A 23,032-nucleotide genomic window follows, 5' to 3' on the forward strand; every position below is an offset into this window, starting at 1 on the left:
TCAGTCTGTAGGATTCTTTCAAGGAATTTCTCAGAACTAGCTTAATAGTCATAGATTCTTTTAGCTTATTTTTATCATGCAAAATTTTTATTTTTCCTCTCATTATAACAGATAGCTTTGCTGGGTATAATAGCCCGAGTTGGCCCTTGTTTATAAGAATTTGAAAATATGTTTTTTCCAGGTCCTCCCTGCTTTTACATTTTTTAAAAAAGATTTATTTATTATATATAAGTACACTGTAGCTGTCTTCAGATACACCAGAAGAGGGCATCGGATCTCCTTACAGATGGTTGTGAGCCACCATGTGGTTGCTGGGAATTGAACTGAGGACCTCTGGAAGAGCAGTCGGGTGCTCTTAACCGCTGAGCCATCTCTCCAGCCCCCTGCTTTTACATTTTAATTTGAAAAATATCTGTTACTCTGATGGAACTGCCTTTATATGTGACTTGTCATATTCAGAAGGTGGCATTTTATGTTAATCCTCTCTATTCATCATCTCCTTCTTCCTGTCTTTTCTTCCACCTGCTTCCTGAGCCCCGGGGGTTGTGTAGTTAATGTAAATGTCCCATTTAGGATTGAGAACCCAGCCACCCATTCTCAGCACCCTGCCCAATTATGCATCTTTCCATTGACTGCTGCCCACTGCAAAAAGAAGCCTCTATGACCAAGGTCAAGAGCGGGTATAAGGATAATATTTAGAAGGAAAGTAGGCATCATGAACATTTGAATATATAACCCCAGGGCCCATGAGTTCCTTACTCATGGGGTTTTGACCCAGGCATGATTTCCTCCTGTGGGATGGGCCTCAAGTCCAACCAGGAAGTTGTTTTCTCATAAAAGTCAATCTGCTAGGCACCATTAAGCTTATTATGACTGGTAAGTTGAAACTGAAGCAAGTGCTAGGTAAGACCATTGATGTCTTTTCTTCAACAGCAGCCTGCACCGGAGGATCCCAGTCTGTTTGTGATTGATTTCTATATTTTCCTCAACCAAAGTATACAGTGTCTTCAGCACTGTGGCCTTACATTGTAGTTATGGTAGGCAACCAAGAGAAATAGGAATGGCTTATGCTCTGTTATAGACCCATGGTGCCTAACCGAGCTATAACTTCAGGGAGGTATCTCACTCCTTGTACGTTCAAAATTCTTTTAAAACTGTATTCTATGTCTTCAGAACTATATTCTTTTGCGCCTGTTATCCATAGATTTATCTTTTCAGAGTGTCGCCTACATCCCGCTGGTACTTTATTCTTTTATTCGGCCCTGTTTTGACTGCTCCTCTTTTTCTACATTGTCTTTAGGCTAAGTAAGCTATTCTAGCCTTTGTAGATCTATTCTATTGATGTAGAGCTTTTGTTTTGACTGGGTTTTTCATTTCCAGCAATTCAGACTCATATTTCTTCATTATTTCTCTTGTGGAAATTAGTTTTTAAAATTTGCATCAATGTCCTTATTTCATTCCGCTGGTTATGTTCTAACTCAGGTGCCTTCTTTCCTCTTTGAACATACTTATGATTGTTCATTTGAGTTCAGTGTCTGGGATTTTATTTAACTCACTCTCATTAGATGTCATCACTGTGGAATTAGTAGTTCTTGACGGAGTTATGCTATCTTGGCTTTTCATATGTACTTCAATTGGGCTGACTGTACTGGTGTTATTTCTTTGCTTGTTTTTTTTTTTTAAATCAAATATTAGTTGAAGTATTTGCAGTGTTCAAATAGACTTAGGTGTGGTAGAGTTGAGTGTTCAGAAAATAGTTCAGTAGTCCAGCAGCTCCGTGGCACCTGGATGCCTTCTGTTAAATATATGTTACTCTTTGAGTAGGTTATCAATCATGAGAGCAACCATGTTGGCATTTTGATATTTGACATTACCACTATGCAAATGTACTATACACACACACACACACACACACACACACACACACACACACACACGCCCTGAAAGACTTCAAATGAGTCAAGAATCTGAATAGATATTCCTCAAAAGAATACCTACAAATGGCCTCTTTAAGGCAGGCACTTCTTATGGGAACTGTGGTCATGTCTTTGATGGTATTTTAGGAGTTCCTGTGTAGCCACCGTCTGTTTGGTGCTATTTCAGGAGTTCCTGTCAAAGAGTCAGGTGCTTACTGTAACCTTTTATTCATGTATCCCTCTAAACAGGAAATTGGCTACCTGTTGCCATTATATGTCATCTCTCAGTTCTGAAAACCAGGTTCATGAAGCAGTAGTTGAACACTCATCCAAAGACAAATATATGAGCAACAATTCCTTGTTCTCATAGCTGTCTTGCATGCCAGCAAATTCCCAGCAGCTGGCTAGGTCACTCAGAAATTCTTGTTGACACATATTTTGGGAGAACTTAGGCAATCAGAGAAACCTACCTTCCCTTGTGGTCATAAGGTCTTTAGAAAAGCTTCTGGCGCTTGAAGGGGCTCGAGACCCCAAAAGTACAACAATGCCAAGCAACCAGAGCTTCCAGGGACTAAGCCACTACCTAAAGACTATACATGGACTGACCCTGGACTCTGACCCCATAGGTAGCAATGAATATCCTAGTAAGAGCACCAGTGGAAGGGGAAGCCCTGGGTCCTGCTAAGACTGAACCCCCAGTGAACTAGTCTATGGGGGGAGGGCGGCAATGGGGGGAGGGTTGGGAGGGGAACACCCATAAGGAAGGGGAGGGGGGAGGGGGATGTTTGCCCGGAAACCGGGAAAGGGAATAACACTCGAAATGTATATAAGAAATACTCAAGTTAATAAAAAAAAAAAATTTAAAAAGTTATTCAAAAAAAAAAAAAAAAAAAAAAAAAAAAGAAAAGCTTCTGGCTTTTTGTTAGCTCAACAGTGCAAGCCTGAAGCTGTAATTAGCAGTTGTAAGTGACAAGCTGGATTATCTTCCCATCTGCTCTGTGACTTCAGGCAACATTGTTTACTCCGAACTCTCTATCCCCTCCTCTCTAAAAATGTAATCTGAATATTTTCTTTTTTGCTAATTAAATAAAAACAGATTAGTTGAAAAGTAGTTTGTTACATTCAATGACAGCTGAAAAAGTGCACAGGTCTTAGTACATCCCAGATGCCTAATAGATCTTTTATTCCTTTGTCTTTTCTAACTTCTGTTGTCAAATTTGGAGAAGGTATTGGCTGGAAACAAAAAACCCAAAATTGTAACCTAGAACCTGAGTTCCTAGACTTGACTGGGGAGAGCACAGAGCCAAGCTTCTAAGGCTCCCTACAGATGGGCTGAGGAGGGGATGAAAATAATTCGTTGGAGAAGCCATCCTGGAGAACCAGCTTTTAAGGAGCTTCCAGGGGAGGTGGCATTTCTCTGCTTTCCCTATTCCTCCTTTTCTCTATACGCAGTCGTTTACCCGGGACTGAAACGTCCAAGATGAGCCAGATGCTTCATTATATCGCCACAACAATAATTAGCTCATAGAGTTTCCCAGAGCTGGGCACAGTGACACAAGCCCATTATCCCAGTATTTGGAGGGCTGAGGCAAGAGGATGAAGAGTTTGAGGCCACTTTGGGCTGCTAAAATAAACAAAACAAAAACAAAACAAGCAAGCAAACAAAACCCCCAAACCTACAAAACCAAACCACAACAGCTACAAAGAAACATTTTCTATATAATCAGTTGGAAGATATGGTCTGATAGGGAAAAATCATGTTTCATAATTGAACAAAAGACTGAGAGTTGGGGATGTGTGTCACAGGCTACTCTAGTATAAAGACTGAACTCCACTCAACCCAGTCTGCCAGTTCAAAACCGACCCTAAGACCACTTCTGCCCAACTCTCCCTATATCCCAACAGCTCCCCCTCCTCACCTGAACCTGTACTTTGCACACCACACTCCAGGTCTGTCAGGTCTGTCCCCTTATCCACCAGCACCTGCCTTCAGATCAGTTTTCTCTCCTGTCCTACCTGGGATCTCCCTTTTCTTCCCCCTTAAATGGTCAATGCAACTCAAGCACAGGGAGAATGTGACCCTGTGGAGCCCAGTGGAGAAGGAGACTGGACTCGTTCAGAGCAAAGCTCCAGAGAACAAGAGTGAACTGAAATGTTTGTGAGATGTTGTCAGCGAAACGAGCACGTATCCTAAAGGCTATGGCAGTGCTTTGGAATTTGTAGAATGCTGTCTAAACATTAAGCTCACACACACACACTCTTGAGGAAGTCGATAGCGTTAAAGTGGGATGTGGGATCCGATCAATGTTTTTTAATTCATCTGGGGAGGGGTAAATAAACATAGACATTAACAAAGATACAGAAAATATCCTTATAGCTTTATTAGTGAGTCTGATGCCTCAAATTATATTCCCTTGTGGGACCGGTTTCTGTGGAGATTTATTGTCCTTGGATGGAAGAGATTGCATCATGGCTTACTCTGGTCAGCTAAGTATGGATGGCAACTGCATGGGCTACCTCTGAAGCTTTCAGAGAGTTTGTGTGTCCCTGCCAAGGCTGTTTCCTCTTCTATTTTGGGCCAGTAGATTTCAGTTAGGGCTTTCTGCTACCTTAGGTCCTGGAATGAAAAGTCCTGTGAAAGCCAGTGGGGAATGGACACTAACGATTAGTTCTTGAGGCTGTGTGGCTTATTTCAATTTAATTTGCCACAAGATATGTGATATTTAAACACTTATTAGTTCAATTTATGACATTTCAGTTCGTTTCTGTGCTTGTGTAACTTGCAATCATTTTTTCTTTGCTCACAGTCAGCTACTTTTTTTTTCGGTGTATCTTTAAAAGGCAAGAACTCTTTCTAAAAGTGTTATGAGTAACTCGAGAGGGAGACAGACCTTGAGAGAACGAGGAGGAAAGAGAGAAAATGGCGTCTGCAGATTGCAGTATCTATAGCTAAGCCGGGTTATAGTGCTTACACTGCCCAGCCAAGTCAAGGATATGCACAGACCACCCAGGCATATGGGCAACAAAGCCATGGAACCTAGGGGACAGCCTACTGGTGTCAGCTATACCAAGGCTCAGAGCACTGCCATCTACCGGCAGACTGCATACGCAACTTCTTACGGACAGCCTCCCATTGGTTATACCACTCCAACTGCTCCCCAGGCATACAGCCAACCTGTCCAAGGATATGGTGCTTATGACACCGCCACTGCTACAGTCACCACAGTGCAGGCCTCTTACGTAGCTCAGTCTGCATATGGGACCCAGCCCGCCTACCCTGCCTCTGGCAGCCATCACACTAACAAGACCACAGGATGGTAACAGACCTGCTGAGACTAGTTAACCTCAACCTAGCACAGCGGGTTACAACCAAACCAGCCTAGGATATGGACAGAGTTAGGGACTACAGTTCTCCCCAGGTACCTGGGAGCTACCCAATGCAACCAGTCGCCACACCTCCATTTTATCCTCCTCACAGACTAGTTTCAATCAGAGCAGTTACTCTCAGCAGAACACCTATGGGCAGCAAGCAGCTATGAACCGTTGAGTAGCTATGGTCAATAGAGCAGCTATGGGCAGCAGCCTCCCACAAGTTTCTTCCCTCAGACTGGATCCTACAGCCAGGCTCCAAGTCAGTATAGCCAACAGAGCAGCAGCTATGGGCAGCAGAGTTCATTCCGACAGAACCACTCGAGTAGCATGGGTGTTTATGCGCAAGAATCTGGAGGATTTTCCGGACCAGGAGAGAACCGGAGCTTGAGTGGACCTGATAATCGGGACAGGAGAAGAGGGGCATTTGATTATGGAGGCATGAGCAGAGGTGGGCGGGGAGAAGGACGCGGTGGAATGGGCACTGGAGAGTGAGGTGGCTTCAATAAAGCCTGGTGGACCCATGGAGGGAGGACCAGATCTTGATGTAGGCCTTCCTGTAGAACCCAATGAAGACTCTGACAACAGTACAGTTTATGACAAAGATTAAATGACACTGTGAGTCTGGATGATCTGGCAGACTTCTTTAAGCAGTGTGGGGTTGTCAAGGTGAACCACAAAGGTGACGCCACAGTGTCCTATGAAGATCCACCAACTGCGAAGGCTGCCGTGGAACGGTGTGATGGGATTTTCAAGGAAGCAAACTTAGTTTCTCTTGCCTGAAAGAAGCCTCCAATGAACAGCATGCGGGGTGGCATGCCACCTTGTGAGGGCAGAGGGACGCCACCATCACTTTGTGGAGGTCCCGGAGGACCCATGGGTCACATCGGAGGCTGTGGAGGAGACAGAGGATACTCCAGAGGGAACCTCTCTGGAGGAGGAAATGCCCAGCACCGAGCTGGAGACTGGCAGTGTCCCAGCCTGGGCTGTGGAAACCAGAATTTCCCTTGGAGAACAGAATGCAACCAGTGTACAGCCCCTAAGCCCGAGGGCTTCCTCCTGCCACCCTTTCTACCTGGGGTGGTGATCGAGGCTGAGGTGGCCCTGGTGGCATGCGAGGAGGAAGAGGTGGACTCATGGACTGTGGTGGTCCTCAAGGAATGTTCAGAGGTGGCAGAGGTAGAGACAGAGGAGGCTTCTGAGGTGGCCGTGACGTGGAACGAGGTGGCTTTGGTGGAGGACGGTGAGGTGGTTCCTGGAGGCCTCCTGGACCTTTAATGGGACAGATGGGAGGAAAAAGAGGTGGACGTGGAGGACCTGGGAAAATGGATAAAGGTGGACACGGTCAGGAACACAGAGACCCACCCTACTAGACACCTGCAGAACTGCACTGACGAACAGATCTATTTTTTTAAACCAGAAAATGTTTAAATTTATAATTTCATATTTATAATGTTGGTGACAACAGTATGGCTATTCCTTGTCTGTACTTTAGGATTTTCACCATTTGTGAAGAAACACTGAAACAAGTTAAATGGTAAAAAAAAAAAAAAAAAAAAAAAAAAAAAGTGTCATGAGGGGGAAGGGCAAGGAAAGAGGGAGGGAAGGAGGGAGTGAGCTATGCACGCATGTCGTTGTATATCGGTGCAGGTGCATGCATGCCATAACCTGAATGTGGAGTCAGAGGACAACCTTTGAATTTGGGCCTTACCTTCTACCTTGTTTGAGATAAGGTGCGTAAACCAGGCTGGCAGGCCCATGTGCTGTAATGCATCCTCCTGTCCCAGTCTTCCATAGGGAATAGTGGGATAGCAGATCCTTTCATCATTAAGCGTGTGATTGTGGGTTCTGGGGATCAGAACTTGGGTCATCGGGTTTGATTAACAAGCACTTCTATCCGCTGAGCCATCTCCATAGCTTAAAAGACAAAGATTCTTACTTAAAATAATGATAAAGCCATTATCGCTCTTAAAAATAATAATACTTTTTCATGCCCCTAAATATTAGTGCCTGTAGACACTTCTCTGACTTCGTTACTTAAATCGGTGATCCAAATATGGTTCATACGTTGAAGTAAGTTGATATTATCTCCCCAGTCTCTCGTCTTTAATATACTTTTATTCTTTGATAATCTATACATGGATAGAATGTCTCTTCATCTTATTTATATCTCACTTCTTCTCTAATTCTTTCAAGACTCATCCTGACCCCTCATCCCTCCGCCCAACTTTAGGATCCCTCTTTTAAAAATAACTACTGCATCCATCTTGTGCTGCCCATTGACTTGTAGATGTAGGCGGAGCTCAGGTTCCTACATCCTTTTCCTCCTTTTCTCTCCTTTTTTTCCCCACTTGTAGCATATTCACAGAAGAAATTCAATCACTTGTCCCATGGATTATCCCACTGTATAGCTATAGCTGAATGTCTATTTATGGTATCATTTAACAGGTATTTACTTGTATATCATTTCTGTAAATTGATGATTAAATACAGAGGCTTAAATGTGGGAACTGCAGCTTGATGGCAGAACACTTAGCATGTGGTGATGTGTATCTGCCCTCAGCACTACAAAATAAAATAAAATAAAATAAAATAAAATAAAATAAAATAAAATAATCTAGGGGTTTGATCGGATTTGATGAAGAGGTTTGAAAATCTTTACATTTTCACGTGACTTAAGGTAATCTTAAACACGCTCTTAGACTATTTATAGAGTTGTTGTTATACGAATGTATTATTTTTAGACTCTCCCCTTGTGGTTGAGCATTTACGATGTGTCTAAGTTTGGCTGGCACACGCAACTCACTGATAAATGTTCTTGAAGGATGATCACTTTCTGGCCTGACTTTTTTCCCTTCTCTTAGTTTCTACAGCTGGTGGATGCCTGTGCCAGCTTTCTCACAGAAGCATTAAACCCAGAAAATTGTATTGGAATACTGAGGCTGGCAGACACACATTCCTTGGACAGTTTAAAGACGCAAGTTCAAAGCTACATCATTCAAAACTTTGTTCAGATTCTGAATTCTGAGGAGTTCCTCGAACTTCCCGTGGACACCTTGTACCACATTTTGAGGAGCGACGACCTGTGTGTGACTGAAGAGTCTCAAGTGTTTGAGACTGTGATGAGCTGGGTCCGGCATAAACAGTCAGAACGACTCTGCCTGCTCCCCTGTGTCCTTGAGAACGTGCGCTTACCGCTTCTGGACCCCTGGTACTTCGTGGAGATGGTGGAAGCAGACCCTCTCATTAGACAGTGCCCTGAAGTCTTCCCCCTGCTTCAGGAAGCCAGGATGTACCATCTTTCTGGCAACGAGGTGAGTTGGACTTGAGAGATACTGCATTTTGTGGGAAATGTAAGGCATTATAGCCAGGGACTCTCCTTGTCCACAAGTCCGTCATTCCCGAAGCTGGGTTTCAGTGTAATGAGGATGACATCACATTTCCATACAGCTGTTGGGAAGCTTAAGTGAGACCTGGAAAGCTGTGGCCCTGTGCCTTCACATTCATCCTCTGCCCAGGTCTGTGTGGTCTAGTCAAATCGCCATTATGAAGGGGTTCTACTTTCTTCCATTTTCCTGCTGTTGTGAGAATTTGTATCTGTTGTTCTATTCTAACATTGCCTAGATCGAGAGTCTCATCCTTTCTTTCCAGAATTTCTGAAAATCCCTTAGACTTCATCACTGTGCTCCTAGTCTGTCCTGCCTCCATCTCATTCCTGCCCCTGGTCTGGTAGAAGACACGGGTGTGAGCTTTGCCCCTGGCCGTTCGGCTCTTCACTTTCAGGAAGATACCCACTCTTTCTGCTACAGTTTCCTAAACTCCACTTTGATGGAATATCTCCTGCCCAGGTCTCCGCCATCATTTACCACCTACTTCTATGGTGTTTTATTTTTTTAATTAAAAACAAATTTAATTAACATGTATTTTTAAATTAAAATATAACTCCATTATTTCCCCTCTTCCCTCTTCTCACTCCAACTCTTCTGCTGTGTCCCTCTTTTGATCAAATTCATTGCTTCTGTTTCTTTAATTGTTGATGTATACATTCTGTTGTAGTTTTGATGTAGTTCCTCCAAAGGATATGTTTTCCCAGCCTTTAAAACAAGGCAGATACTATCTAAATGTCGTCTTCTTTTTACTTCCTCTACTTAACTTCTGCTTCTACTCTAAAACTCAAGCCAAGGTCAACTTCTCCAAAGAACCCATTGTTTTCTTATGGCTATTGATTCAATCAAATACCACATGATAACCATTGACTTCATCATTTTGTAAATAATCTAAAGTTGTAACTTGCTAAAAATAGGAACTAGGACCTACTGAACTTTTCATCTCTAGATCTTAGAAATCCCTGGTGTGTTGTGAATGTTCCATATTTATGATTAAATGGGTACCAAAATGCATCGACTCCTATGTATTCTCCTTTGCAATTTCTGAAGATGTCTTTTACTCAGCATCTTATAAAGACAAGGTAAGGTTTAGTGGAGGAGGAAGCTAATGAGAAAGCTATATTATGAGAATTTGCTATTGATTTACACACATGAAACCTCCCGTGTGCCTATCAATGTGCAAAAGCTCTAAGATTAGCCATTATGGTAGAAACTTCAGCCAAAAGTTTGGAATGGTATCTGTCTGGGGCTCCTCTAGAGGATGTCCCCTTACTCATGTAGATCTCTCAACTTTTTAGTTTTTCTTAAACCTGTCACCTGTCTGTTCTTCACAGGTGTTCTGGGTGTTTGGTATTATAGCATTTCCCGAGCCTGGGGTTTTCTTTGAGAGAGGAGGTTTTCACTTCAAATTGCATCACAGTAATGCTGCTGGGGTTGTCTGTTTCTTCTTACATGGAGTTGCAGACAATTTCTTCATCCATATAAGTAGTTGAATTTAGTGGCATAAAACTGTTCATAAATTCCCCTCATCAACTGTACTGTAATATTTTAGTTAGAGAGACTGATTGTGGACAGTATAAAAGGAACTACATGTGCTCCGAGTCCTGGGAGGAGGACGTTACCTAAGGCCATTTTGGAGAGTGGGTACTGTAGTGATTTACATTATAAAAAGCAGTCCACACAGAGACCTTGATTACCTGTCTTGTTCATCCATCCATCCATCCGTCCATCTATCCATCCGTCCATCCATCCATCCATCCATTCATCCGTCCATCCGTCCATCCATCCATTCATCCGTCCATCCATCCATCCATTCATCCGTCCGTCCATCCATCCATCCGTCCATCCATCCATACATCCGTCCATCCATCCATCCGTCCATCCACTGACTCATCATGGAAGACCACAAGATCCATGTATGGTTCCTGGTGCTGAGGATCCACTAGAGGGAAGGGGCTGTCCTTATAGTAAATTACAAGACTGTCCTTGAACAAGGATGTCTGTTTATGTTCTAGGTTGTGTCTTAGCTGTGGGGAGGGAAGGTTTGGAGACAGAAAGCAGGTGAAGTTGGGAAGAAAGGTGCAGAGAAGCAAAGTGTGTCTTTGGTACCAACGCATTGCACAAGTGTCTCCGAATTCTTTATCCCTCTGGTCCCATTCTTCCTCCATGGATTTTCTGCTGTATATGCTCTCAGGCTCTGAAACAAAGGCTCTCTTTTGTCTCTGTGTCTGTGTCTGTGTCTGTCTGTGTGTCTGTCTGTTTCTCTCTCTCTCTCTCTCTCTCTCTCTCTCTCTCACACACACACACACACACACACACACACACACACCCCTTTAAGACCACAATATAGCTGTCTGTGGACATGATGCTTCATTTCTCATTCGGAAGCTTCTCTTTGAACCTGAAGGCCTCCTGTTCCCCGCAGGGCCCCTTTCTCCTACTAAAGCTCTTCGGAAGGGTGAAGTTCCTACCCATGGATTTGCCATTCTATTCTTTCTTTTTTTTTTTTTTTTTTTTTTATCTCTTGGTTTTTTTTTTTTTTTTTTTTTTTTTTTTGATGATCTAATTTTTTTTCATCTTTATTTTTTTTCTTTATTAACTTGAGTATTTTATATTTACATTTCGATTGTTATTCCCTTTCCTAGTTTCCGGGCCAACATCCCCTTAACCCCTCCCCCTCCCCTTCTATATGGGTATTCCCCTCCACATCCTCCCCCCATTACCATCCTCCCCCCAACAATCACGTTCACTGGAAGTTCAGTCTTAGCAGGACCAAAGGCTTCCCCTTCCACTGGTGCTCTTACTAGGCTATTCATTGCTACCTATGAGGTTGGAGCCCAGGGTCAGTCCATGTATAGTTTTTGGGTAGTGGCATAGTCCTGGGAGCTCTAGTTGGTTGGCATTGTTGTTCATATGGGGTCTCAAGCCCCTTCAAGCTCTTTCAGTCCTTTCTAAGATTCTTTCTTTTTTTTTTTTTTTTTTAATTTTTTTTTTTTATTAACTTGAGTATTTCTTATATACATTTCGAGTGTTATTCCCTTTCCCGGTTTCCGGGCAAACATCCCCCTCCCCCCTCCCCTTCCTTATGGGTGTTCCCCTCCCAACCCGCCCCCCATTGCCGCCCTCCCCCCATAGACTAGTTCACTGTGGGTTCAGTCTTAGCAGGACCCAGGGCTTCCCCTTCCACTGGTGCTCTTACTAGGATATTCATTGCTACCTATGGGGTCAGAGTCCAGGGTCAGTCCATGTATAGTCTTTAGGTAGTGGCTTAGTCCCTGGAAGCTCTGGTTGCTTGGCATTGTTGTACTTTTGGGGTCTCGAGCCCCTTCAAGCTCTTCCAGTTCTTTCTCTGATTCCTTCAATAGGGGACCTATTCTCAGTTCAGTGGTTTGCTGCTGGCATTCGCCTCTATATTTGCTGTATTCTGGCTGTGTCTCTCAGGAGCGATCTACATCCGGCTCCTGTCGGTCTGCACTTCTTTGCTTCATCCATCTTGTCTAATTGGGTGGCTGTATATGTATGGGCCACATGTGGGGCAGGCTCTGAATGGGTGTTCCTTCAGTCTCTGTTTTAATCTTTGCCTCTCCCTTCCCTGCCAAGGGTATTCTTTTTCCTCATTTAAAGAAGGAGTGAAGAATTCACATTTTGATCATCCGTCTTGAGTTTCGTTTGTTCTAGGGATCTAGGGTAATTCAAGCATTTGGGCTAATAGCCACTTATCAATGAGTGCATACCATGTATGTCTTTCTGTGATTGGGTTAGCTCACTCAGGATGATATTTTCCAGTTCCAACCATTTGCCTACGAATTTCATAAACTCGTTGTTTTTGATAGCTGAGTAATATTCCATTGTGTAGATGTACCACATTTTCTGTATCCATTCCTCTGTTGAAGGGCATCTGGGTTCTTTCCAGCTTCTGGCTATTATAAATAAGGCTGCTATGAACATAGTGGAGCACGTGTCTCTTTTATATGTTGAGGCATCTTTTGGGTATATGCCCAAGAGAGGTATAGCTGGATCATCAGGCAGTTCAATGTCCAATTTTCTGAGGAACCTCCAGACTGATTTCCAGAATGGTTTTACCAGTCTGCAATCCCACCAACAATGGAGGAGTGTTCCTCTTTCTCCACATCCTCGCCAGCATCTGCTGTCACCTGAGTTTTTGATCTTAGCCAATCGCACTGGTGTGAGGTGAAATCTCAGGGTTGTTTTGATTTGCATTTCCCTTATGACTAAAGATGTTGAACATTTCTTTAGGTGTTTCTCAGCCATTCGGCATTCCTCAGCTGTGAATTCTTTGTTTAGCTCTGAACCCCATTTTTTAATAGGGTTATTTGTTTCCCTGCGGTCTAACTTCTTGAGTTCTTTGTATATTTTGGAAATAAGGCCTCTATCTGTTGTAGGATTGGTAAAGATCTTTTCCCAATCTGTTGGTTGCCGTTTTGTCCTAACCACAGTGTCCTTTGCCTTACAGAAGCTTTGCAGTTTTATGAGATCCCATTTGTCGATTCTTGATCTTAGAGCATAAGCCATTGGTGTTTTGTTCAGGAAATTTTTTCCAGTGCCCATGTGTTCCAGATGCTTCCCTAGTTTTTCTTCTATTAGTTTGAGTGTGTCTGGTTTGATGTGGAGGTCCTTGATCCACTTGGACTTAAGCTTTGTACAGGGTGATAAGGATGGATCGATCTGCATTCTTCTACATGTTGCCCTCCAGTTGAACCAGCACCATTTGCTGAAAATGCTATCTTTTTTCCATTGGATGGTTTTGGCTCCTTTGTCAAAAATCAAGTGACCATAGGTGTGTGGGTTCATTTCTGGGTCTTCAATTCTATTCCATTGGTCTATCTGTCTGTCTCTGTACCAATACCATGCAGTTTTTATCACTATTGCTCTGTAATACTGCTTGAGTTCAGGGATAGTGATTCCCCCTGAAGTCCTTTTATTGTTGAGGATAGCTTTAGCTATCCTGGGTTTTTTGTTATTCCAGATGAATTTGCAAATTGTTCTGTCTAACTCTTTGAAGAATTGGATTGGTATTTTGATGGGGATTGCATTGAATCTGTAGATTGCTTTTGGTAAAATGGCCATTTTTACCATATTAATCCTGCCAATCCATGAGCATGGGAGATCTTTCCATCTTCTGAGGTCTTCTTCAATTTCTTTCCTCAGTGTCTTGAAGTTCTTATTGTACAGATCTTTTACTTGCTTGGTTAAAGTCACACCGAGGTACTTTATATTATTTGGGTCTATTATGAAGGGTGTCGTTTCCCTAATTTCTTTCTCGGCTTGTTTCTCTTTTGTATAGAGGAAGGCAACTGATTTATTTGAGTTAATTTTATACCCAGCCACTTTGCTGAAGTTGTTTATCAGCTTTAGTAGTTCTCTGGTGGAACTTTTGGGATCACTTAAATATACTATCATGTCATCTGCAAATAGTGATATTTTGACCTCTTCTTTTCCGATCTGTATCCCTTTGATCTCCTTTTGTTGTCTGATTGCTCTGGCTAGAACTTCAAGAACTATATTGAATAAGTAGGGAGAGAGTGGGCAGCCTTGTCTAGTCCCTGATTTTAGTGGGATTGCTTCAAGTTTCTCTCCATTTAGTTTAATGTTAGCAACTGGTTTGCTGTATATGGCTTTTACTATGTTTAGGTATGGGCCTTGAATTCCTATTCTTTCCAGGACTTTTATCATGAAGGGGTGTTGAATTTTGTCAAATGCTTTCTCAGCATCTAATGAAATGATCATGTGGTTCTGTTCTTTCAGTTTGTTTATATAATGGATCACGTTGATGGTTTTCCGTATATTAAACCATCCCTGCATGCCTGGGATGAAGCCTACTTGATCATGGTGGATGATTGTTTTGATGTGCTCTTGAATTCGGTTTGCCAGAATTTTTTTGAGTATTTTTGCGTCGATATTCATAAGGGAAATTGGTCTGAAGTTCTCTTTCTTTGTTGTGTCTTTGTGTGGTTTAGGTATAAGAGTAATTGTGGCTTCGTAGAAGGAATTCGGTAGGGCTCCATCTGTTTCAATTTTGTGGAATAGTTTGGATAATATTGGTATGAGGTCTTCTATGAAGGTTTGATAGAATTCTGCACTAAACCCGTCTGGACCTGGGCTCTTTTTGGTTGGGAGACCTTTAATGACTGCTTCTATTTCCTTAGGAGTTATGGGGTTGTTTAACTGGTTTATCTGTTCCTGATTTAACTTCGATACCTGGTATCTGTCTAGGAAATTGTCCATTTCCTGAAGATTTTCAAATTTTGTTGAATATAGGTTTTTATAGTAAGATCTGATGATTTTTTGAATTTCCTCCGAATCTGTAGTTATGTCTCCCTTTTCATTTCTGATTTTGTTAATTTGGACACACTCTCTGTGTCCTCTCGTTAGTCTGGCTAAGGGTTTATCTATCTTGTTGATTTTCTCAAAGAACCAACTTTTGGTTCTCTTGATTCTTTCTATGGTCCTTTTTGTTTCTACTTGGTTGATTTCAGCTCTGAGTTTGATTATTTCCTGCCTTCTACTCCTCCTGGGTGTATTTGCTTCTTTTTGTTCTAGATCTTTTAGGTGTGCTGTCAAGCTGCTGACATATGCTCTTTCCTGTTTCTTTCTGCAGGCACTCAGCGCTATGAGTTTTCCTCTTAGCACAGCTTTCATTGTGTCCCATAAGTTTGAGTATGTTGTATCTTCATTTTCATTAAATTCTAAAAAGTTTTTAATTTCTTTCTTTATTTCTTCCTTGACCAGGTTATCATTGAGTAGAGCATTGTTCAATTTCCACGTATATGTGGGCATTCTTCCCTTATTGTTATTGAAGACCAGTTTTAGGCCGTGGTGGTCCGATAGCACGCATGGGATTATTTCTATCTTTCTGTACCTGTTGAGGCCCGTTTTTTGACCAATTATATGGTCAATTTTGGAGAAAGTACCATGAGGAGCTGAGAAGAAGGTATATCCTTTTGCTTTAGGATAGAATGTTCTATAAATATCCGTTAAGTCCATTTGGCTCATGACTTCTCTTAGTCTGTCTACATCACTGTTTAATTTCTGTTTCCATGATCTGTCCATTGATGAGAGTGGGGTGTTGAAATCTCCCACTATTATTGTGTGAGGTGCAATGTGTGTTTTGAGCTTTAGTAAGGTTTCTTTTACATATGTAGGTGCCCTTGTATTTGGGGCATAGATATTTAGGATTGAGAGTTCATCTTGGTTGATTTTTCCTTTGATGAATATGAAGTGTCCTTCCTTATCTTTTTTGATGACTTTTAGTTGGAAATTGATTTTATTTGATATTAGAATGGCTACTCCAGCTTGCTTCTTCTGACCATTTGCTTGGAAAGTTGTTTTCCAGCCTTTCACTCTGAGGTAGTTTCTGTCTTTGTCTCTGAGGTGTGTTTCCTGTAGGCAGCAGAATGCAGGGTCCTCGTTGCGTATCCAGTTTGTTAATCTATGTCTTTTTATTGGGGAGTTGAGGCCATTGATATTGAGAGATATTAAGGAATAGTGATTATTGCTTCCTGTTATATTCATATTTGATGTGAGGTTATGTTTGTGTGCTTTCATTCTCTTTGTTTTGTTGCCAAGACGATTAGTTTCTTGCTTCTTCTAGGGTATAGCTTGCCTCCTTATGTTGGGCTTTACCATTTATTATCCTTTGTAGTGCTGGATTTGTAGAAAGATATTGTGTAAATTTGGTTTTGTCATGGAATATCTTGGTTTCTCCATCAATGTTAATTGAGAGTTTTGCTGGATACAGTAATCTGGGCTGGCATTTGTGTTCTCTTAGGGTCTGTATAACATCAGTCCAGGATCTTCTGGCCTTCATAGTTTCTGGCGAGAAGTCTGGTGTGATTCTGATAGGTCTCCCTTTATATGTTACTTGACCTTTTTCCCTTACTGCTTTTAATATTCTTTCTTTATTTTGTGCGTTTGGTGTTTTGACAATTATGTGACGGGAGGTGTTTCTTTTCTGGTCCAATCTATTTGGAGTTCTGTAGGCTTCCTGTATGTCTATGGGTATCTCTTTTTTTAGGTTAGGGAAGTTTTCTTCTATGATTTTGTTGAAGATATTTACTGGTCCTTTGAGCTGGGAGTCTTCACTCTCTTCTATACCTATTATCCTTAGGTTTGATCTTCTCATTGAGTCCTGGATTTCCTGTATGTTTTGGACCAGTAGCTTTTTCCGCTTTACATTATCTTTGACAGTTGAGTCAATGATTTCTATGGAATCTTCTGCTCCTGAGATTCTCTCTTCCATCTCTTGTATTCTGTTGGTGAAGCTTGTATCTACAGCTCTTTGTCTCTTCTTTTGGTTTTCTATATCCAGGGTTGTTTCCATGTGTTCTTTCTTGATTGCTTCTATTTCCATTTTTAATTCCTTCAACTGTTTGATTGTGTTTTCCTGGAATTCTTTCAGGGATTTTTGCGATTCCTCTCTGTAGGCTTTTACTTGTTTATTAATGTTTTCCTGTGCTTCCCTAAGTGTGTTCAGGTCTTTCCTGAAGTCCTCCAGCATCATGATCAAATATGATTTTGAAACTAGATCTTGCTTTTCTGGTGTGTTTGGATATTCCATGTTTGTTTTGGTGGGAGAATTGGGCTCCGATGATGGCATGTAGTCTTGGTTTCTGTTGCTTGGGTTCCTGCGCTTGCCTCTCGCCATCAGATTATCTCTAGTGTTACTTTGTTCTGCTATTTCTGACAGTGGCTAGACTGTCCTATAAGCCTGTGTGTCAGGAGTGCTGTAGACCTGTTTTCCTCTCTTTCAGTCAGTTATGGGGACAGAGTGTTCGGCTTTCGGGCGTGTAGTTTTTCCTCTCTACAGGTCTTCAGCTGTTCCTGTGGGCCTGTGTCTTGAGTTCACCAGGCAGCTTTCTTGCAGCAGAAAATTTGGTCTTACCTGTGGTCCCGAGGCTCAGGTTTGCTCGTGGGGTGCTGTCCAGGGGCTCTCTGCAGCGGCAGCAACCAGGAAGACCTGTGCCGCCCCTTCCGGGAGCTTCAGTGCACCAGGGTTCCAGATGGTCTTTGGCTTTTTCCTCTGGCGTCCGAGATGTGTGTGCAGGGAGCAGTCTCTTCTGGTTTCCCAGGCCTGTCTGCCTCTCTGAAGGTTTAGCTCTCCCTCCCACGGGATTTGGGTGCAGAGAACTGTTTATCCGGTCTGTTTCCTTTAGGGTCCGGCGGTGTCTGTGGCAGGGGTCCTGCCGCTCCTGGGCCCTCCCCCACGGGAGCCCAGAGGCCTTATACAGTTTCCTCTTGGGCCAGGGATGTGGGCAGGGGTGAGCAGTGTTGGTGGTCTCTTCCGCTCTGCAGCCTCAGGAGTGCCCACCTGACCAGGCGGTTGGGTCTCTCTCTCACCGGGTCTGGGAGCAGAGAGCTGCTGCGGGCCGGGATCCGCGGGTGTGGGACTTCCGGTAAACACAGAACGTGCCCGGTTCTAGAGAAATTCTGCTTCCGTGTGTCCCAAGCTCACCAGGCAGCTTTCTTGCAGCAGAAAATTTGGTCTTACCTGTGGTCCCGAGGCTCAAGTTCGCTCGTGGGGTGCTGCCCAGGGGCTCTCTGCAGCGGCAGCAACCAGGAAGACCTGTGCCGCCCCTTCCGGGAGCTTCAGTGCACCAGGGTTCCAGATGGTCTTTGGCTTTTTCCTCTGGCGTCCGAGATGTGTGTGCAGGGAGCAGTCTCTTCTGGTTTCCCAGGCCTGTCTGCCTCTCTGAAGGTTTAGCTCTCCCTCCCACGGGATTTGGGTGCAGAGAACTGTTTATCCGGTCTGTTTCCTTTAGGGTCCGGCGGTGTCTGTGGCAGGGGTCCTGCCGCTCCTGGGCCCTCCCCCACGGGAGCCCAGAGGCCTTATACAGTTTCCTCTTGGGCCAGGGATGTGGGCAGAGGTGAGCAGTGTTGGTGGTCTCTTCCGCTCTGCAGCCTCAGGAGTGCCCACCTGACCAGGTGGTTGGGTCTCTCTCTCACCGGGTCTGGGAGCAGAGAGCTCTCTTTTTTACATTATGATAGTGGATACTGGATAAATATTAACTTTGACTTTCATTCCAGGAGTTCAAGTTTCTGATGAGGTAGTAGAGGCAGAAAATGCATTTGATGGCAAACAGACTCTTGTCTTAAAATAGCAACAAAGATGACGGGTAACATTTACTATTATACAGTAGGCTCTGGCTCAACACATTCCATATATTTTGCTATTTAATACAACAAACCTACTGAGTAGTTAAGATCAAATTGCCATCAAATCATGGTCAAAGAGGTAAAATCACTTGACTGACAATGGTGGAGATGGAAATTGTGACCTGCTTTTTGTGATTCCACAGCCTGAGCTCTGCTGTCGTATTGTACATCCCTTTGCCCACACATCCTCTCCTTGATTTCTAGATTATTTCGGAGCGCACCAAGCCCAGGATGCATGAGTTCCAGTCTGAGGTGTTCATGATCATTGGTGGCTGTACGAAGGATGAACGGTTTGTGGCAGAGGTAACCTGCCTGGACCCCCTGAGGCGCAGTCGCCTGGAGGTGGCCAAGCTCCCACTGACAGAGCATGAGCTGGAAAGTGAGAATAAGAAGTGGGTGGAGTTTGCGTGCGTGACATTAAAAAATGAGGTGTACATATCAGGTAAGCAGGAGGCTGGCACTAAAGCAGTTCCCCAGTAGCAAGCATCCCCCCTTTACCTAAGTGGAAAACTAACCAACCCCCCTATAAGAATACCCGAGTTCACAGAGGTCTAGATCTGTCTGGCTCAGGATATGGAACCAGGAGCTCAGGTAGTCTTTCTTATTCTTGAGAAGACATTATCACTTAATAAACACTGAAATATGAACAACACTGTACTAAGATATATGAGGACAGACAGCTCTAGCCCTCATGCAGGAGCAAACATGAAAGTTATGTTGGGGTTTGTTCGGGGCACTGATCTGGATGTAGTACTAGAGTAGAGAAATTCCTTATCCTTCCATAAACCTAACCTTTCCAAATTTCATAATTTCATAAATTCTATGATACACTCTTCCTGAAGTACTGAGGAATATAATACTTTTTCATCACTAAATCGTTGCTTAACCACTAACAATAACAGTTACTTGTGCTTGTCTTCTCCTTAGAATTAAAATTCCATGAGCGTTAATACCATCTCACACCTAGCAATGCAAATGCTCAATAAATATTTTTGAATAACACAGTCTCCACCATCTTTACTGTATAATAGGTAAATCTGCACTTTAACAACACTAACCCTAACCCTAACCCTAACCCTAACCCTAACCCTAACCCTAACCCTAACCCTAACCCTAACCCTAACCCTAACCCTAACCCTAACCCTAACCCTAACCAGTCACAGCATGGGAAGGTACATTATAAGGTTGGAGAAAAAAGAGCTCAGAGACATTCTAGAAGGTAGTGAAGGTTACATCCTGGTGTTGGTCAGGGTCACAATCCAGGGGCTAGGCCCAAGTCTTAGCCCTCATTCAGATCAAAGGAGGATGCAAAGACCCCCTTCCTTCTATGTATTTAGTGTCCTCCAGAGGTTAACATTAGCCATTCTTTAAGTCTATTCATGACATTGATTAGGCTATATACATTTCATTTTATTCAAATGTTTTAGGATTTGAAAAATACAGAGAATAGAAAGTAAAATATGGCAGTCTTTCTGTTCCCCATGTATTCATTTTTTTATTAAATATTTTTATAATCTGTTAGAATAAGTAATGCTATTTCCGACAAGTCCGAAAGTCCCACTTAATGAATGAACACAAGAGTGACTGGCAATGGCGGTGTCAGGAGTCCATTCAGGGACTCGGGCTCCTTCTGTCTTTGATTCTGCCATCTCCCACACGTGGCCTGACTGAGAAGACACATCTATTCTATAAAGCCTTAGCCAGAAAGGCCACAAAGAGTTCACTGGGAAGAGTCAGCCACGTGCCCTTGTTTCCCAGAACAGATGTGGGTTTGGTGATGTAGTTTATTATAGATCCAGGAAGGCGATCAGAACTGATCTCGGCCCTTACACTGCACCTGTACTTGCTGTTTGTAGTCTCCTTAAGAAAATACTGTAGCAGACCTTTGCGCACACAATAGTTTATGGATTTGTAGGAAGGCTCCTGGACGTGGTCTTCAGGTGAGTGAATTGAGAACTCGCCAATTGCTAAATTGTCCTCCACAAAGATAACACATTTCGTAGCTTAACCAGTGCCCATTTTCTACATTCTTACTAATAGTGATCATCACCGACTATTTCTGATGTAATAGACTAGAATATTTTCATTTATACTCTTGTATCTTCAGTGATGAGTTTATTTTCATATAATTATTGGCTAATTGTATTTATTTTAAAATATGTCTGTTTACACCCTTGGGTTGTTTCTATACCATCGTGTGATGGTTTTTCCCTTACTAATTTTTGTATCCTTTGTTAAATATAGTTTGCTTTGTGGAATAAATGTTTTTCCTATAGATTGTGGTTGTCTTTTAACTTTGATTTATATTTGTACAACTGTTTTCTTTCCTATGTGATTCTGAATTTCACGTCACATTCTCCAAATCACTGCGTTTGTCTCTTATAGTCTCCAGTTGCTTCTTCAAGTCAGTTGGCGGTTGTTTTAAGTATAAAATATCTAACTTGTCTCCAAATGGCAATCGCTAAATACCATTTATTTAGTATTTTCTATATATTTGAGTTGTTTTCTGTATTCATTTTTAATTGATCAGTTTATCCAATCTTATACTCACATTACACTCATTTTATTATGCTGTCAGTATCTTTTCCTATTTGGTAAGGTAGCTTTTTTCTTTATCTTCTTTTCCCAAGAGTACTCTGGCAGCAAACGCTTGCCTTGCATGTGCTCTGTCACTCAAAGCACAGAAAGCTTTTCCCAGTGACTGTTAGCATTACATTGTAGGTTCCCTAAGTGCTCTTAAAAGAACAGAAGACACAAACACCTGAGTGAGGTTGGACATCTACAGTTGCAGTTCTTCTCATCTGGGCACACAATACGCTTTCCAAACTAACCAGGTGCTAAGTCTCTAAATAACAGTTTTTTTTAAAATAAAGATCTCATTGAAAGTTTTCATGGTGCTTCGTAATCTTTAATACCACCCAAAATGTTATCAATATTGCACTGTCTTGAACAGAGGCCTTTGAAAGGTACAAAGCAAAGGCAGATGCTCAGGGTACAAAACACTAAGAAAGCCCTTCGCAGTCATAGGAGGCACAGTCTGCGTACCAGGGAGCCATTCTTACCCACACTTATACTCAAGAAACCAATTAAAACAGCCAAATTAGTAGCAAAAGCAGGAGAAGATTTATTCGATGTAGCCACATTGGAAAGAACATCCTGTGACCCTGTTCAAGTTTATCTTTGGGAACCCAAAATGAAATTACAGGTGTTTGATTTGTTTTGTTGAGATAGGGTCTCACTGTGTGGATCTGGCTGCCTTAGAACTCTGTATAGGCCGGGTTGGCCTCAAGTTCATAGAGATTCCATGCTTCTGCCTTCAGAGTGCTGGGGTTAAAGGCATCGCCATACCCGGTCAGCTTAATGTGAGTGTGCACTTCCAAGCAGGCCTGGTCAGCATGTGGTGCTTCCCATTGCAAACCCATTCTTGTCTGGGCTTTGATCTTACCTGACCAAGTGTTCTAACAACTTGTTAGAACTCCATGACATCTCTTTCTGGCGGACAAGTTCTTGACTTGGCTGGTGCTAGGCGCTCAGTCATTTTCTTCTCCCAAGATGAATTCCCTGGAGAAATTCTCACTTCTTGGGGGCCATGGTTTCCTTTCAGTAGTAAGATAGACGGAGGGATACAAGCATCTCTTCGGATTATCTTCATTCCTGGCAAGCTTATTACATCGTTATAACAACGGTGGGACTCAGGCAGTCCTGAGGACTATTGGAAATACCTATAAAAATTCACCAGCCTGTGTTTTTGACCTAGATACCATAATTTTGTCTTCTAAGAGAGTCTTAAAAGAAAATATTGGCCATTTCATTTTCAAATGATCAATTGTCAGTGATGTGTTTATAAAAAGGTAAAGAGAAGGTGGATATGCTCTATGGAGGTGTGGTGAGGTATGGGGGAAGGGGTGCCTCTGGGGGGCCCATGCTGAGACATCTCTTCCTCCGAGGGACCAGCCATAGGATGGTATAGTATAGAATAGAGTTTATTCAGGGCATGGGGAGGGGAGTTAAGAGGGTAGGGGGGGGAGAGAAGAGAAGAGAAGAGGAGAGGAGAGGGGAGGAGTAGAGAAGTAGAGGCCTGCCATGAGTATGTGTAGAGAGAGGGCGGGGAGGGGAATGGGAGAGAAGGGACAAAGGAGGAAGAGGGTAAAAGAGCAAGAGAGAACAATAGAATGAGGAGTGGGGCAA

General features: G+C 42.8%; 1 protein-coding gene and 2 pseudogenes across 4 annotated transcripts in view; all 3 read left to right on the forward strand.

The window, feature by feature from the left end:
• The window catches only part of Klhl6 (kelch-like family member 6), a 47,320-nt gene that overhangs the window by 18,697 nt on the left and 5,591 nt on the right, over window positions 1-23,032 (forward strand). For 3 of the 4 annotated variants that reach the window (NM_001105867.1, XM_087575690.1, XM_087575689.1), the window contains 2 exon segments: window positions 8,150-8,599; window positions 19,049-19,286. In NM_001105867.1, the coding sequence (NP_001099337.1) occupies window positions 8,150-8,599; window positions 19,049-19,286 (688 nt within the window). 4 annotated transcript variants of the gene reach the window in all.
• Window positions 3,968-5,780, forward strand: LOC148002698 (RNA-binding protein EWS pseudogene; annotated as a pseudogene).
• On the forward strand, window positions 5,809-6,719 carry Ewsr1-ps3 (EWS RNA-binding protein 3; annotated as a pseudogene).

Source organism: Rattus norvegicus, chromosome 11, assembly GCF_021556685.1.
Source record: "Rattus norvegicus strain SHRSP/BbbUtx chromosome 11, alternate assembly SHRSP_T2T, whole genome shotgun sequence".
Taxonomy (NCBI): domain Eukaryota; kingdom Metazoa; phylum Chordata; class Mammalia; order Rodentia; family Muridae; genus Rattus; species Rattus norvegicus.